An 18402-nucleotide genomic window follows, 5' to 3' on the forward strand; every position below is an offset into this window, starting at 1 on the left:
TTTGTACCTTCTCCAGTTCAACTCTATCTTTATTGAGATGTGGTGACCAGGACTGCACACAATACTAGAGATGCAGTCGCACCATGGAGCAACTTAAACCAGTCCCATACCCAAGACCCTATTCTCAAAGCTAATTACTGATCCAGTAGCATATGGAGACACAGAGTCAAAGACTGCAGTTGTATCAAGAAAAACTATGGCCATGGAGTGTTCTTTACCAAAATTAGCAAGCCACCTATCCAAAGTAGACAACTCCATGCTGTAACTAGCATGAATGCCAAATTGATACTGATAGCATTTGAATCAATAAGCTGCTGTAATTGAGCTAGAATCATTTGCTCAATAATTTTAGAGAAAATGGGAGATTAGAAATAGAGCAAAATTAGATTATAGTTTCTGTATCAGTCTTGACGTTTTTAGGACAGTACAACCCTCATGAGCTATTTATTAAATTCATAAGCATTGAAACAAGTATTGGTTGAGAAAACTTCAAGAGGCCAGTTGGAATGGGATCTAACTCGGAGGTACAAGCTGAGCTGAAACATGCTTAATAACTCTCCACATAATCATTTACTAATCATCCTAGTATTATTTACTGGGGCAGGAATGCATTTTTGGATATGGTCAACATTTTTAACATTCTGTTGCTCTGATATAAAATGTTTAGCAAATTACCAGAGCAAATTGCCACTTTTGCCACTTTCATAGTACAAGGCTGAGGCCCTCATGATCAAAAGCAAACGCCGGCGCTAGAGGCTGTTAGCGCCATACTAGCACCGGCGTTTGGTACCGCCCCATGATTAGAGCCCTAGAGTGCGTGAAACAATGCGCTTGAGGGATCTTTGCGCAAGTAGCATGCTAATGCATGCTAAACAGGGCTCAGCGCATTCATCGCCAATGATCAGCGGCCAGCGCGCCAATATTTGGGTTGCTGGCTGCGGCAAACCCTACGCCAGCTCCAAGCTGGTGTTAGGGTTTGCAGATCTGAATGAATTTCTGCACTTTCTGATATAATTATCAAGGGTGTGAAAAAGCCATAATAATTTTTTAGTATAATAGGCCTTTTGGCCAAAGTTATTGATTCACGATTATCCTGAAAAGCAAACAAATAAGCCTGGTGTTGATTACATATCCTTTACTGTCTTCCTCCAAGCTTTCAGCACAACTTAGAAACCTCTTAACAGTTCTGAACTCCTCTAAGAACTATGGGCAAATTGTGATGTTGCAATAATCGAGCTTTAAGGGGCGCTACCAAATCCAAAATATTACATATAAGCGTGCATAATAAATCTGTATTAGGCAATTTTACAGATAAATCTAGTAATTTCTCATCAAATTTCTGGTTATTACTCTCGTCTCTAGTACCTCTGATCAAATTGCTGCAAGCAATAGACCTAGCAGCTAATGAAGCAAACCAATTAGAGATTAATAAATAATGGTCTGAGCTAGGTACCAACGAAGCTTTCAATATGGGCAGAGAATGTGACAAAAGTTTAGAGGGCATAGTCTTTTCATGGGTTGGAAAGGCAACTAGTTATTTATAGCCAAGATAACAAAAAATCACTTCAAAAATGTCTGAGATCTAGAAATTACAGAAAAATAATTAGGAACATTAAAATCACTAAAAACAATATAAATTAGAAATGTCTACATTCAAAGACCCAAGAAATGCAATTAAGGCCACAGAATCCACATCAGGATTTGGAGGTTAATATTAACAACAGGATACTCCAAGCAGGGCCGGTCTTAGCAAGTGCGGGGCCCTATGCAGACCAATTTGGTGGGGCCCCATCCTAGCCCCGCCCCACCGTAGTCCCGCCCCCACCGTAGCCCCGCCCCTACCTCCACCCCATTGATAAGATTATTCCATTTTTAGAACTTTATTTATGAAATTTCAAAAAAGACAAATGAAGCTAAACTTGTACAAAAAACTGATTGAAATAATAAGCACAATGCTATCATGAAACCTCCCCTCCCCAGAAATTATTCAGTTCAAGTCCACTACAATTAGTAGTTCTAATTCTCATAACAAAGGAGAATAAAGGAAAAATATTAAGAAAAGATTCAGTACTTTCAAATTCCCCTATACTCTGTAACCCATATATGCAATAAAATAAAAATGAATGAAAGATATACAATAAAATAAAGTGATGTGTGAAATATAATGTACAATATAAAAACATATAGACCACCAAGGTATTAAAATTGTTTTAAAATATATACCACAGCTCTCTGACTCAAGAAGATTCCGACTCTGTCTGTCATCCATAACTGTCTGACAACACACAGAAAAAAAATAAGTAAAAACAAATTGTCACAATTAATACCTTATACACCAATACACAGCCTTACGGAAAATGCAGACCTGTCAACAATATGAAGCTAGCAAGGGATCATAATATCACAATTCTCATGCAGAGCCACAAACACCCTTTTAGAGGTAGTGTGTCATGATTTAGGCTATACACCCTTTCTGATGTTTGGTGCCACCTAAGTAAGGCCAACACACAATCTCTCCACTGCCAAAACACTATACACAACTTGTGCAAAAACACACTCATAACCTTAACAAACCATAAACAGCACTAATTCCAAGGACAGAACGAGCTACAACCTTATACGTGGCGTGGAAAGGCAACTGTAATTACACCTGGCTCTAAAACACCAGTGCACAACCTAGTGAAAAAAAACAAACAAAAGGGATTCAAACTATACGCTAGCAGAATACTGCACCTTCCTTGATCACACCTGAAAAAACATGAAGGCAAAATACTGAAATGGAAAGTTACCTCAAGAAGTCAGGACTCAGCATGCAGCAATACTACAAAATTGAAACGTACATGAAAAATATCACAGATGCACATTTCCAAAAACTGACATATTTCAAAATTAATAAATCCTGAATAAATAGTTTTTTTCTACCTTTGTTGTCTGGTGACTTTGTTTTTCTGATCATGCTGGCTCAGTATCCGATAGTGCTGCTATCTGTCCTCTTAACTCCGTTTCCAGGGCTTCCTTTCCATTTATTTCTTTACTTTCTGCCTTTCTTCTTCATTTCTTGCCCTACATCCATAAGTAAAAGCTGGGTCCTCCGCAGACTTGACTGTCCAGTGGATCCAGCTTCTGCCTATTTTCTATATCCATGTGCACTTTTTCTCCTCTCTTCCTTTTCCCTCACCTCATCTCCTTCCTCACTCTTCCCTCGCCTCCATCCATGTCCAGCATTTCTTCTCTCTCCTCCATCAACCCATGTCCAGCGACCCTCCTGTCCCCCCTGCCATCAATGTCCAGCAACCCCCCCAGTCCCCTCTGCCCTCCCCTGCCATCCACCTATGTCCAGAACCCCCCCTCCCATGCCATCTACCCATGTCCAGAAACCCCCCTCCCCTGCCATCCACCCATGTCCAGAAACCCCCTTACCCTGCCATCCACCTATGTCCAGAAGCCCCCCTCCCCTGTCATCCACCCATGTCCAGCGACCCTCCTGTGCCCCTGCCCTCAACCTATGTCCAGAAACCCCCTCCCCTGCCATCCACCCATGTCCAGCGACCCTCCTGTGCCCCCTGCCCTCAACCTATGTCCAGAAACCCCCTCCCCTGCCATCCACCCATGTCCAGCGACCCTCCTGTGCCCCCTGCCCTCAACCTATGTCCAGAAACCCCTCCCCTGCCATCACCCATGTCCAGCGACCCTCCTGTGCCCCCTGCCCTCAACCTATGTCCAGAAACCCCCTCCCCTGCCATCCACCCATGTCCAGAAACCCCCTTACCCTGCCATCCACCTATGTCCAGAAGCCCCCCTCCCCTGCCATCCACCCATGTCCAGCGACCCTCCTGTGCCCCTGCCCTCAACCTATGTCCAGAAACCCCCTCCCCTGCCATCCACCCATGTCCAGCGACCCTCCTGTGCCCCCTGCCCTCAACCTATGTCCAGAAACCCCCTCCCCTGCCATCCACCCATGTCCAGCGACCCTCCTGTGCCCCCTGCCCTCAACCTATGTCCAGAAGCCCCCTCCCCTGCCATCCACCCATGTCCAGTGACCCTCCTGTACCCCCTGCCCTCCCCTGCCATCCACCTATGTCCAGAAGCCCCCTCCCGTGCCATCCACCCATGTCCAGTGACTCTCCTGTGCCCCCTACCCTCCCCTGCCATCCACCTATGTCCAGAAGCCCCCCACCCCTGCCATCCCACCCATGTCCAGCGACCCTCCTGTGCCCCCTGCCCTCCCCTGCCATCCACCTATGTCCAGAAGCCCCCTCCCCTGCCATCCACCAATGTCCAGTGACCCTCCTGTGCCCCCTGCCCTCCCCTATGTCCAGAAGCCCCCCTCCCCTGCTATCCCCCCATGTCCAGCGACCCTCCTGTGTCCCCTGCCCTCCACTCATGTCCAGCGTCGTGACTCTCCTCGTTCCCCTGATCCCCCTCCCTCCAGCCGTTTGAGCCCCCCCGACCCGCCAAACGACCCTCGTCTACCACCCGACCCGCCGGCACCTCACCTGACCCAGCATTTAAAAAAAACCTCCAAGCGGCAGTGCCTCCTCGCGTCTGTGAAAGAAGAAAAGTCGCTTCGTCCATTGGCCGGCCTTCCCTCATGTCCCGCCCTTGCGGAAGTTACATCAGAGGGCGGGACATGAGGGAAGGCCGGCCAATGGACGAAGCGACTTTTCTTCTTTCACAGACGCGAGGAGGCACTGCCGCTTGGAGTTTTTTTTTTAAATGCTGGGTCAGGTGAGGTGCCGGCGGGTCGGGTGGTAGACGAGGGTCGTTTGGCGGGTCGGGCAAGGGGGGCTCAGACGGGGGAGGAGCTCAGACGGCTGGAGGGAGGGGGGAGCAGGGGAACGAGGACTGGAGTGTCGCGTCGCTGGACATGGAGGCAGGCGAGCATTGGCGGTGGTAGGAGAGGCGAGGCAGACTTGAGGCGGGCCGCGCGGGGCCCCCTTAGGCGCGGGGCCCTATGCGGCCGCCTCGGTCGCCTCTGCCTAAGACCGGCCCTGACTCCAAGACTAGATCAAGAGCAAGGAGGAAGAGCTTAATGGTTAGAGCAGTGTGCTGAGAATCTGGTTCAAAAATCCTATTATGGCTCCTTGAGACCTTGGGCAAATCACTTAACCCTCCATTGCCTCAAGAGCAAACTTAGATTCTGAGCCTTTCAGTTACAGGAAAATACCTACGGTACCTGAATGTAACTCATCTCGAGATACAACTGAAAAAGGAGTTAACGAAATCCAAATTAAAAAAGCTCACATCCCAGAAAGGGGTCTGCTTGAAAAGGAGTAAATGAAAGGTGATTATTAATTAAAGACAAAACACTTCTACCATGCCTCTCTGCCCTAAAACAATACTTGCATACATAATCCGGGGCAGGGGGCAAGCTGATTTAGAATCATATCATTTTCGACAACCCAGGATTTTGTCATGGAGAGAATATTGGGCTTCTTTACAAGTAACAAATCATAAACAATCTCATATTTAGACCTAACATTGATAAATCATATTTTCAGTAGCTTCTGTCCTAAAATAGCAACCAATGATACATTAATCAGATTGTTAAGATTCCTAGAATTGGCAATAGAAGTGGGTGAATTTTCCAAATCATCATGCCAACACAACAAACAGAAGCATACTGCCCCGGTCAGTAATCTCACTGGAATAGTTGTAATTGACGTAGCTAATAAAAAAAAAAACCCCACAATACAGCCATCCATAGAAATCTACAAAAAATAATCTCAGGACCAAGCACCCAGTAGACAAAATTTCATGCGCACAAATGTGTACAGAAAGGGGCATAACCTGCCCCTTCAGCACAATACCTCTGCTACGTATTCTTTTTCAACTTGCTGCTTTGCTGACATCATCACCATTGGCTACAATCACATTAGGATCACGCTAGTAAAACCAACATGGGAAGACTCTCCAAACAGTCAGATGAATTGGGATAATATCCAGAAAGTTAATTTCCCAGGGAAAAGAAACTGGGTTTTACACATTTTCTAACTCCTTTAATAATTCTGCCTTAGTAGATTCCAATATAGAGTTAAGATCTGCCATCTGTTTCTGATATGGGATAAAAGACCCAAAGACTGAATGAGAGGAGCTTGGAAATTAATTTGTCTTTCATATTTGCAGCTGACCTTATAGTTATTAATATATACAGTTCCATTTTAATATCTATAATTGCTTACCATAGAAGTTATAATGTGACTACCAGGCATTGCAGAGATCTGCAGATAGAAAATCACCTTTTTTCCCCCACATTGCCTTCCTCAGAAGGTAAAAACCTCCACCGTGCTCCTTATAGTCCCAGATTTGGGATGCAGGGCAATAATAGAGGACAAGGCACAAAATACATCAGAGTAAAGAGATGATATTCTCAGGTGAGAATTTTCATTCCAGCAGGTAGGGCTAAAAAATAAGTTTGTGGCCCTGAGGGCAACATTTAAGAGGCCTCTAAATCTGATGAGACCTATGAAGAATCTACAAAATTTGGCAAGAGAACACCCTCAATCTGAAGGCTTGCCACAGCTGCACTTCCTCTGAAATCTGGTTGCACAGATACCCATTGGTCTCATCATTGCTAATATTGCATTCCCTGCAAAAACCAGTTAAGATTACAGTTTATTATTTTAGTATTAAGCCGGGAGAGAAAAATAGAGTTTTTGCAAGAGAGACAGCTAAGTTAGAACAGGTATGGCAAGAATTCACCATCGAGTAGCCATCGTGTTCCCTTCAAACTGCTCTTTCAATCAATCCATGTGAATAAGCTGTATTGGATCAACTGCCTTTTTCCTACACTTTTGATACACATGAAGATACAGGACACCAAAATTAAAGGAAGTCTTTATACATGTTCAACAGGACATTAAGGAAATAAAATTAAAACTATTTTCTTTCCCAGCAACACAGTCCAATTACATTCAAGGTGGCAACTATATAAACAAAGAAGAAACATACAATATTAATTGCAAATAAAGTAAAGCAGTTCCTTTTCAGTATAACAAGCAACATAAAGTACCTTTTATATTTAACTGTTTGACCCAGATAATCGAAAATGCTTTATAGACAAGGCATTACTCCTTATCTGCCCTCAACTTTGGGAAACTTAGAATAGAAATACAATAAATGAATGCATACTGCATATAAAGCATGTCTAGCCTGTTTCAATTTAAAAAAAAGACAGATAATAATTAATTAATTCATCTGCCTTGAGTGTTGTTATTCTAGTAGACAATTGATTTTTCCATTGGGCAACATACTGGTCTAATTTTGTTGATTTGTAATTATATTTGTATACATCAATCCATAGTGCACTTATTTATGTGTATTTAAGTCTGCTAATTTACAATATAACAATGGGCATCTGTAGTCCCATCCGGAGATGTGATGGCAGTAGAACGAGAGGACATGAAATGAGATTGAAGGGGGGCAGACTCAAGAAAAATGTCAGGAAGTATTTTTTCACGGAGAGAGAGTAGTGGATGCTTGGAATGCCCTCCCGCGGGAGGTGGTGGAAAAGAAAACAGTAACGGAATTCAAACATGCGTGGGATAAACATAAAGGAATCCTGTTCAGAAGGAATGGATCCTCAGGAGCTTAGCCAAGATTGGGTGGCAGAGCCGGTGGTGGGAGACGGGGCTGGTGTTTGGGAGGCGGGGATAGTGCTGGGCAGACTTATACGGTCTGTGCTAGAGCTGGTGGTGGGAGGCAGGACTGGTGGTTTGGAGGCAGGGATAGTGCTGGGCAGACTTATACGGTCTGTGCCAGAGCCGATGGTGGGAGGCGGGGCTGGTGGTTGGAGGCGGGGATAGTGCTGGGCAGACTTATACGGTCTGTGCCCTGAAGAGGACAAGTACAAATCAAGGTAGGGTATACACAAAAAGTAGCACATATGAGTTTATCTTGTTGGGCAGACTGGATGGACCATGCAGGTCTTTTTCTGCCGTCATCTACTATGTTACTATGTAGTGTGAAGAATAAGGGGCTGTCCTATCCCGGGTAGGCTGCTAGGTGGCGCTGTTCCCATAGAAATGGGGGGAAATGCCCTGGATGAGTCACTAGAGGGAGCCAGTAGGGGAATGTCCAGGTGGAGGTTGCTAGGACCAAGGAGAGTCCTGGGCTGGAAACAGGTGTAGGTGGTTATGGGCTGGGTCCTGCCTGGAATTATGGGGAAGAGCCTAAAGGGGTGGAGAAGCTAATTAACCACCTTATACCTGCCTGTGTGGTGAAAGAGAAGAGAGGAGCTGGAGACCTGGCAGCTAGAGGAAGAAGATCCCCTTGAAAGTAATGGCTGAACTCTGCAGACTTTTGAAGCTCTCTGCTGAAAAGCTGACAGCTGCACTACTCTCTAAGAAAGAAAATTAAAGGCTTTTGCTTGGCTGTTTGAACTGTGAAAGTTTGAGGAACTGCTTTAAATATTTGAATTGAAAAAGAAATGTTTAAGTTAAAGAAGGACTAAGCCACGAAGATTATGTTAAATGGCAACTAATAAAACCTTTAGTTATAAGAAGCCTGGTGTTGGTGAACATTTGTGGAAGGTGAAGAGGAGGCAGAGAACTCCCCTGTGTTTGAGGCAGAGTCCTGGTGAATTACTGAGAAGTGTAGAGCCCAACCGGGACTGTGTGTGAAGGAAGCTAAGCAGGGTCAGCCCTGGCCAGGTTCTGGAAGGGTGACCCGCTCTCAGTAGTCATATATCTGCTAGGAATTCAGCAAACCAGTAAGATAACTCTTATGGCCAGATGCACAAACCTTACTGGGCTAGCAACCTGCTTTTTTGACTGGTTCCAGCCATTTAGCGAGTACATTATTTGACAGGCGATGCACAAAGGGGTTCTGCGGGTTGTTTTCTGTTCGCAACAGCAGACAATAGAAATAGTATGCTAATGAATTTAAATGAGCAGATCGGTATTCAAATGTGCATTCTGAGGGACGCACAGCCATTTACAAGTAATGCACAGAAAGGCCTGCCTACCTTTACTGAACAAAATTTTACAGGAGATCTGAGTAGCTGGTAGCACTGACAGTAGCTTCTCGGTGGAGCAGTCTGCTGTACAGCATGGTAGAGGTTGGGGCAGAAGGCAAGTGGCAGCAGGGACAAACTGAAGCAATCCAAAATGTCAGGAGACATGGAGAAAAACAAAAAAGTTGGGGGAGGGGAGTTAAAACTCCAGAGAGCAGAGAACTGGAGAGCCCAGAGTGTAGCAAGATGACTGCTGGGTAATGTGAGCCCAAAGAAGCTACAGGAGATAAAAAGGCCTTCTTCCACCTCCTCTACCTTCTCCCTTTCCTGTGGTGTCCTGTGTCCATCTTGGCCCCTTCCTCTTCAATGTTTCATGTGTCCTCTGTTTATCCTCTTCCAGAATCATAATGGTGCAGTGTATAATTAAACTGATGATATTCAGTTACTTTCCTGTGTTTTTGGTACCCACATGTACCAAGACAAATAGCTTTTCACCAGCACTGTTTAAAATCTTACCTAGGTAACTTGGAGGCTCATTTTCAAAGCACATAGACTTTCAAAGTTACATAGGTTTGAAAATGAGTACCTTATTGCTTTGTTATCTGTATATTGCATTCATTGCTGATCATGTACACTGTGTCTTGCTGCTTTGATGGAAACGCAGTTACTTATACTAGTAATCATGGAACATATAGACAGGTACTGAATTAGTCACCTATATACTTTCTATGTAAGCTGCCTCAAGTAAATATGACATTCTATGTCATACTACTACTAGTAATGCAGCACTGTACACATTATATGCAGATATTTCCTGTCCCTAGAGGGCTCACAATCTAAGGGCTCTGTTTACTAAGCTGCACTGTAGGCGTGCAAACATTTTAGCGTGCGCAAAAAATTGGTGCTCACTAACAATAGAGACATCCATTATATTCCTATGGGTGTCTAGCACGCACTAAAATGTTTGCGCGTCTACAGCACAGTTTGGTAAACAGGACCTAAAGTTTTGTACCTGGGACAATGGAAGGTTAAGTGACTTGCCCAGGTCACCAGGATCAAAGTCCACGGCACTAACCATTAGGCTACTCCTCCACATTATGATTAAAAATTATTCTGAGCGTCTTCTTATACTCTGCTGCTTACCTTTACTCAGATGCACTGGCATGCTTTCTGATTTCATCATTCGTTGTTGAAGATGTGACTGCATCTGTTGTGATCGCTGATAAGGATCTTGAAAAGGCTCCACAGTAGCCCTCCTGGTGGACATTAGAGCAGGGGAGATGTTTATGTTGCTGCCGCTACTGGTCGTCATTGGTCCCATTGCACCACCTGCAGTAACAGCTGGGGCAATAAGCTTTCGACCAAAATTCAACAAGCTACTGGAGACTTTGTTAATTTGTAGTGGAGTAACTTTAGCAGTGGCACTACAAGACAAAAATACATAACAAATTGAAAAAGTGAATGCAGGTTGCGTAACATAAAAGTGCATTTACAACTCTTCCAATCCCTCCTACCATTGTTCTCCATCAGTGACTGTTTCCCCTATTGCTCACTTCTAAAACTGTCTGCCATCCACTTCTTAGCAGTAATATCTCTTACTTTAACTACTCCCTTATTTCCTCTCACTACAGCTCATGTGTCTGCCAGAACTGAAGATATTCTAGGTCTACAGTCCATTCATCTCCTACCCCAGCCCACAAGCTGTCACTTTCTCCCACCTGGTCCTTCTCTGTTGGTACTCACCATTACCAGATTTAAATTAAATTGAAAAAAGCATGGGAATCACATTAAGCGAATGCTACATACCTGTAGAAGGTATTCTCCGAGGACAGCAGGCTGATTGTTCTCACTGATGGGTGACGTCCACGGCAGCCCCTCCAATCGGAACACTTTCTAGCAAAGTCCTTTGCTAGTCCTCGCGCGCCGATGCGCACTGCACATGCGCGGCGGTCTTCCCACCCGAACCGGCTCGTGCCGGCCAGTCTCATATGTAGCAAGACAAAGAGAAGGGAAGACACAACTCCAAAGGGGAGGCGGGCGGGTTGTGAGAACAATCAGCCTGCTGTCCTCGGAGAATACCTTCTACAGGTATGTAGCATTCGCTTTCTCCGAGGACAAGCAGGCTGCTTGTTCTCACTGATGGGGTATCCCTAGCCCCCAGGCTCACTCAAAACAACAACCATGGTCAATTGGGCCTCGCAACGGCGAGGACATAACTGAGATTGACCTAAAAAAATTTACCAACTAACTGAGAGTGCAGCCTGGAACAGAACAAACATGGGCCTAGGGGGGTGGAGTTGGATTCTAAACCCCGAACAGATTCTGAAGCACTGACTGCCCGAACCGACTGTCGCGTCGGGTATCCTGCTGCAGGCAGTAATGAGATGTGAATGTGTGGACAGATGACCACGTCGCAGCTTTGCAAATCTCTTCAATAGTGGCTGACTTCAAGTGGGCTACCGACGCTGCCATGGCTCTAACATTATGAGCCGTGACATGACCCTCAAGAGCCAGCCCAGCCTGGGCGTAAGTGAAGGAAATGCAATCTGCTAGCCAATTGGATATGGTGCGTTTTCCCACAGCCACTCCCCTCCTGTTGGGATCAAAAGAAACAAACAATTGGGCGGACTGTCTGTTGGGCTGTGTCCGCTCCAGATAGAAGGCCAATGCTCTCTTGCAGTCCAATGTGTGCAGCTGACGTTCAGCAGGGCAGGAATGAGGACGGGGAAAGAATGTTGGCAAGACAATTGACTGGTTCAGATGGAACTCCGACACAACCTTTGGCAAGAACTTAGGGTGAGTGCGGAGGACTACTCTGTTATGATGAAATTTGGTGTAAGGGGCCTGGGCTACCAGGGCCTGAAGCTCACTGACTCTACGAGCTGAAGTAACTGCCACCAAGAAAATGACCTTCCAGGTCAAGTACTTCAGATGGCAGGAATTCAGTGGCTCAAAAGGAGGTTTCATCAGCTGGGTGAGAACGACATTGAGATCCCATGACACTGTAGGAGGCTTGACAGGGGCTTTGACAAAAGCAAACCTCTCATGAAGCGAACAACTAAAGGCTGTCCTGAGATCGGCTTACCTTCCACACGGTAATGGTATGCACTGATTGCACTAAGGTGAACCCTTACAGAGTTGGTCTTGAGACCAGACTCAGACAAGTGCAGAAGGTATTCAAGCAGGGTCTGTGTAGGACAAGAGCGAGGATCTAGGGCCTTGCTGTCACACCAGACGGCAAACCTCCTCCATAGAAAGAAGTAACTCCTCTTAGTGGAATCTTTCCTGGAAGCAAGCAAGATGCGGGAGACACCCTCTGACAGACCCAAAGAGGCAAAATCTACGCTCTCAACATCCAGGCCGTGAGAGCCAGAGACCGGAGGTTGGGATGCAGAAGCGCCCCTTTGTCCTGTGTGATGAGGGTCGGAAAACACTCCAATCTCCACGGTTCTTCGGAGGACAACTCCAGAAGAAGAGGGAACCAGATCTGACGCGGCCAAAAAGGAGCAATCAGAATCATGGTGCCTCGGTCTTGCTTGAGTTTCAACAAAGTCTTCCCCACCAGAGGTATGGGAGGATAAGCATACAGCAGGCCCTCCCCCCAGTCCAGGAGGAAGGCATCCGATGCCAGTCTGCCGTGGGCCTGAAGCCTGGAACAGAACTGAGGGACTTTGTGATTGGCTCGAGATGCAAAGATATCTACCAAGGGGGTGCCCCACACCTGGAAGATCTGTCGCACTACACGGGAATTGAGCGACCACTCGTGAGGTTGCATAATCCTGCTCAACCTGTCGGCCAGACTGTTGTTTACGCTTGGAGCACCATGCCGTGACGGCGAGCCCAGAGCCACATGCTGACGGCTTCCTGACACAGGGGGCGAGATCCGGTGCCCCCCTGCTTGTTGATGTAATACATGGCAACCTGGTTGTCTGTCTGAATTTGGATAATTTGGTGGGACAGCTGGTCTCTGAAAGCCTTCAGAGTGTTCCAGATCGCTCGTAACTCCAGAAGATTGATCTGCAGATCGCGTTCCTGGAGGGACCAGCTTCCTTGGGTGTGAAGCCCATCGACATGAGCTCCCCACCCCAGGAGAGACGCATCCGTGGTCAGCACTTTTTGTGGCTGAGGAATTTGGAAAGGACGTCCCAGAGTCAAATTGGACCAAATCGTCCACCAATATAGGGATTTGAGAAAACTCGTGGACAGGTGGATCACGTCTCTAGATCCCCAGCAGCCTGAAACCACTGGGAAGCTAGGGTCCATTGAGCAGATCTCATGTGAAGGCGGGCCATGGGAGTCACATGAACTGTGGAGGCCATGTGGCCCAGCAATCTCAACATCATGCCGAGCTGTGATCTGCTGGGACGCTCGCACCCGCGAGACAAGGGACAACAAGTTGTTGGCTCTCGCCTCTGGGAGATAGGCGCGAGCCGTCCGAGAATCCAGCAGAGCTCCTATGAATTCGAGTTTCTGCACTGGGAGAAGATGGGACTTTGGATAATTTATCACAAACCCCAGTAGCTCCAGGAGGCGAATAGTCATCTGCATGGACTGCAGGGCTCCTGCCTCGGATGTGTTCTTCACCAGCCAATCGTTGAGATATGGGAACACGTGTACCCCCAGTCTGCGAAGTGCCGCTGCTACTACAGCCAAGCACTTCGTGAACACTTTGGGCGCAGAGGCGAGCCCAAAGGGTAGCTCACAGTACTGGAAGTGACGTGTGCCCAGCTGAAATCGCAGATACTGTCTGTGAGCTGGCAGTATCGGGATGTGCGTATAGGCGTCCTTCAAGTCCAGAGAGCATAGCCAATCGTTTTCCTGAATCATGGGGAGAAGGGTGCCCAGGGAAAGCATCCTGAACTTTTCTTTGACCAGATATTTGTTCAGGGCCCTTAGGTCTAGGATGGGACGCATCGCCCCTGTTTTCTTTTCCACAAGGAAGTACCTGGAATAGAATCCCAGCCCTTCTTGCCCGGATGGCACGGGCTCGACCGCATTGGCGCTGAGAAGGGCGGAGAGTTCCTCTGCAAGTACCTGCTTGTGTTGGAAGCTGTAAGACTGAGCTCCCGGTGGACAATTTGGAGGTTTTGAGGCCAAATTGAGGGTGTATCCTTGCCGGCCTATTTGGAGAACCCACTGATCGGAGGTTATGAGAGGCCACCTTTGGTGAAAAGCTTTCAACCTCCCTCCGACTGGCAGGTCGCCCGGCACTGACACTTGGATGTCGGCTATGCTCTGCTGGAGCCAGTCAAAAGCTCGTCCCTTGCTTTTGCTGGGGAGCCGAGGGGCCTTGCTGTGTCACACGCTGCTGACGAGAGCGAGCGCGCTGGGGCTTAGCCTGGGCCGCAGGCTGTCGAGAAGGAGGATTGTACCTACGCTTGCCAGAAGAGTAGGGAACAGTCTTCCTTCCCCCCAAAAATCTTCTACCTGTAGAGGTAGAGGCTGAAGGCTGCCGGCGGGAGAACTTGTCGAAAGCGGTGTCCCGCTGGTGGAGCTGCTCTACCACCTGCTCGACTTTCTCTCCAAAAATATTATCCGCACGGCAAGGCGAGTCCGCAATCCGCTGCTGGATTCTATTCTCCAGGTCGGAGGCACGCAGCCATGAGAGTCTGCGCATCACCACACCTTGAGCAGCGGCCCTGGACGCAACATCAAAGGTGTCATACACCCCTCTGGCCAGGAATTTTCTGCACGCCTTCATCCGCCTGACCACCTCCTGAAATGGCTTGGCTTGCTCAGGGGGGAGCTTGTCCACCAAGCCCGCCAACTGCCGCACATTGTTCCGCATGTGTATGCTCGTGTAGAGCTGGTAGGACTGAATTTTGGCCACGAGCATAGAAGAATGGTAGGCCTTCCTCCCAAAGGAGTCCAAGGTTCTAGAGTCCTTGCCCGGGGGCGCCGAAGCATGCTCCCTAGAACTCTTGGCCTTCTTTAGGGCCAAATCCACAACTCCAGAGTCGTGAGGCAACTGAGTGCGCATCAGCTCTGGGTCCCCATGGATCCGGTACTGGGACTCGATCTTCTTGGGAATGTGGGGATTAGTTAAAGGCTTGGTCCAGTTCGCCAGCAATGTCTTTTTGAGGACATGATGCATGGGTACTGTGGACGCTTCCTTAGGTGGAGAAGGATAGTCCAGGAGCTCAAACATTTCAGCCCTGGGCTCGTCCTCCACAACCACCGGGAAGGGGATGGCCGTAGACATCTCCCGGACAAAGGAAGTGAAAGACAGGCTCTCAGGAGGAGAAAGCTGCCTTTCAGGAGGGAGTGGGATCAGAAGGAAGACCCTCAGACTCCTCGTCAGAGAAATATCTGATGTCCTCTTCCTCTTCCCACAAGGCCTCACCATCGGTGTCAGACACAAATTCACGGACCTGTGTCTGCAGCCGTGCCCGGCTCGACTCCGTGGAACCACGGCCACGGTGGGAGCGTCGAGAGGTAGACTCCCTCGCCCGCACCGGCGAAGCTCCCTCCGCCGACTAGTCGGGGAGCCTTCCTGGGAGGCTACCGCAGTCGGTACCGCAAGCGGCACCGAGGTCGGAGACCTCACCCCGGGCAATGGGCCAGCCGGCGCCTCGCTCGACGGTACCGGTGGCGCAAGCACCCCCGGTACCGGAGGGGTAGGGCGCAACAGCTCTCCCAGGATCTCTGGGAGAACGGCCCGGAGGCTCTCGTGCAGAGCGGCTGTGGAAAAAGACATGGAAGCCGATGCAGGAGTTGATGTCAGAACCTGTTCCGGGCGTGGAGGCTGTTCCGGGCTGTCCAAAGGGGAGCGCACCGACACCTCTTGAACAGAGGGCGAGCGGTCCTCTCGGTGCCGATGCCTACTGGGTGCCGACTCCCTCGGCGACCCAGAGCTCTCAGTGCCGACACGGGAAGGGGACCGGTGACGATGCTTCTTCGACTTTTTGGGACGAAGCATGTCACCGGAGCTTCCCGGCACCGACGAGGAGGACGTAGAATCCAGCCGTCTCTTCCTCGTGGCCGAGGCCGAAGGAGGTCGGTCTCGGGGGGGCTGTACCGCAGGAGCCCTCAGGGTAGGGGGAGACCCACCCAAAGGCTCACCGCCACCAGCAGGGGAATGGACAGCCCTCACCTGCACATAAGTACATAAGTACATAAGTAGTGCCATACTGGGAAAGACCAAAGGTCCATCTAGCCCAGCATCCTGTCACCGACAGTGGCCAATCCAGGTCAAGGGCACCTGGCACGCTCCCCAAACGTAAAAACATTCCAGACAAGTTATACCTAAAAATGAGGAATTTTTCTAGTCCATTTAATAGCGGTCTATGGACTTGTCCTTTAGGAATCTATCTAACCCCTTTTTAAACTCCGTCAAGCTAACCGCCCGTACCACGTTCTCCGGCAATGAATTCCAGAGTCTAATTACACGTTGGGTGAAGAAAAATTTTCTCCGATTCGTTTTAAATTTACCACACTGTAGCTTCAACTCATGCCCTCTAGTCCTAGTATTTTTGGATAGCGTGAACAGTCGCTTCACATCCACCCGATCCATTCCACTCATTATTTTATACACTTCTATCATATCTCCCCTCAGCCGTCTCTTCTCCAAGCTGAAAAGCCCTAGCCTTCTCAGCCTCTCTTCATAGAAAAGTCGTCCCATCCCCACTATCATTTTCGTCGCCCTTCGCTGTACCTTTTCCAATTCTACTATATCTTTTTTGAGATACGGAGACCAGTACTGAACACAATACTCCAGGTGCGGTCGCACCATGGAGCGATACAACGGCATTATAACATCCGCACACCTGGACTCCATACCCTTCCTAATAACACCCAACATTCTATTCGCTTTCCTAGCCGCAGCAGCACACTGAGCAGAAGGTTTCAGCGTATCATCGACGACGACACCCAGATCCCTTTCTTGATCCGTAACTCCTAACGCGGAACCTTGCAAGACGTAGCTATAATTCGGGTTCCTCTTACCCACATGCATCACTTTGCACTTGTCAACATTGAACTTCATCTGCCACTTGCACGCCCATTCTCCCAGTCTCGCAAGGTCCTCCTGTAATCGTTCACATTCCTCCTGCGACTTGACGACCCTGAATAATTTTGTGTCATCGGCGAATTTAATTACCTCACTAGTTATTCCCATCTCTAGGTCATTTATAAATACATTAAAAAGCAACGGACCCAGCACAGACCCCTGCGGGACCCCACTAACTACCCTCCTCCACTGAGAATACTGGCCACGCAATCCTACTCTCTGCTTCCTATCTTTCAACCAGTTCTTAATCCATAATAATACCCTACCTCCGATTCCATGACTCTGCAATTTCTTCAGGAGTCTTTCGTGCGGCACTTTGTCAAACGCCTTCTGAAAATCCAGATATACAATATCAACCGGCTCCCCATTGTCCACATGTTTGCTTACCCCCTCAAAAAAATGCACTCCAGACAAAGCACCACCGTCCGACGACATCAGCAGATGAGGAGGTCTCGATACCACCGACGCCGACGCAGCCCTCCGATGTCGCCCCGATGCAGAGGGCTGATGCCTCGATGCAATCGGGGGCGAGGATGAAGGTCCGGGCGTCGACGACGTCGAAGCAGTCGATACTCCCGGTGCCGATGCCGACGAAGAGCCCGAGAACAAAACGTTTCACTGGGCTAATCTCGCTACCTGAGTCCGCTTTTGCAAAAGAGAACACAGACTACAGGCCTGCGGGCGGTGCCCAGCCCCCAGACACTGAAGACACGACGCGTGCCTGTCAGTGAGCGAGATTACCCGGGCGCACTGGGTGCACTTCTTGAAGCCGCTGGAAGACTTCGATGTCATGGGCGGAAAAATTGCGCCGGCGAGATCAAAACTTGAAATGGCGAAAATGGCACCACAAAAAGTGGGGGAAGAAAACTTCGAACCGAGGCCTAAATAGGGCCTACCCCGACGACGAAAGAAAACTTACCGGGGCAAAACTAGAAGTAAGTACAGGAAGGGAGCAGACCGAAAAGGTCTCCTTCCGCCACTCTTTTTTTTTTAAAGCGAAGTCGAAAAACGACGCGCGAGGTCAACTTTCGGGGCGCGAACGGCGAAACACGACCGTACCGAGCGCGGACAAAAGAAGACTGGCCGGCATGAGCCGGTTCGGGCGGGAAGACGGCCGCGCATGCGCGGTGCGCATCGGCGCGCGAGGACTAGCAAAGGACTTTGCTAGAAAGTGTTCCGATTGGAGGGGCTGCCGTGGACGTCACCCATCAGTGAGAACAAGCAGCCTGCTTGTCCTCGGAGAAAGAATATTCCCTACCAAATTTCATTTAAATTCATCCACACATTGTGCCCCATTACATGTATATTAATAGACAGACAGAAAGGAGAGCTGACATTTTTCTGAAAAAATGTGCCTAAAATGGAATAGCAATTCTATAAGAGGGCACTGATTTTTAGGCACCAAGAATGCACCTATATAGGCGCCTAGTTTTCTTTATAT

General features: G+C 48.3%; 1 protein-coding gene across 1 annotated transcript in view; it reads right to left on the minus strand.

The window, feature by feature from the left end:
* The window catches only part of TBC1D5 (TBC1 domain family member 5), a 1081936-nt gene that overhangs the window by 110760 nt on the left and 952774 nt on the right, over positions 1 to 18402 (minus strand). The window contains 1 exon segment of the mRNA XM_030202651.1: positions 10097 to 10377. Within this exon segment, the coding sequence (XP_030058511.1) occupies positions 10097 to 10377 (281 nt within the window).

The sequence above is a fragment of the Microcaecilia unicolor genome, chromosome 1, assembly GCF_901765095.1.
Source record: "Microcaecilia unicolor chromosome 1, aMicUni1.1, whole genome shotgun sequence".
NCBI lineage: Eukaryota > Metazoa > Chordata > Amphibia > Gymnophiona > Siphonopidae > Microcaecilia > Microcaecilia unicolor.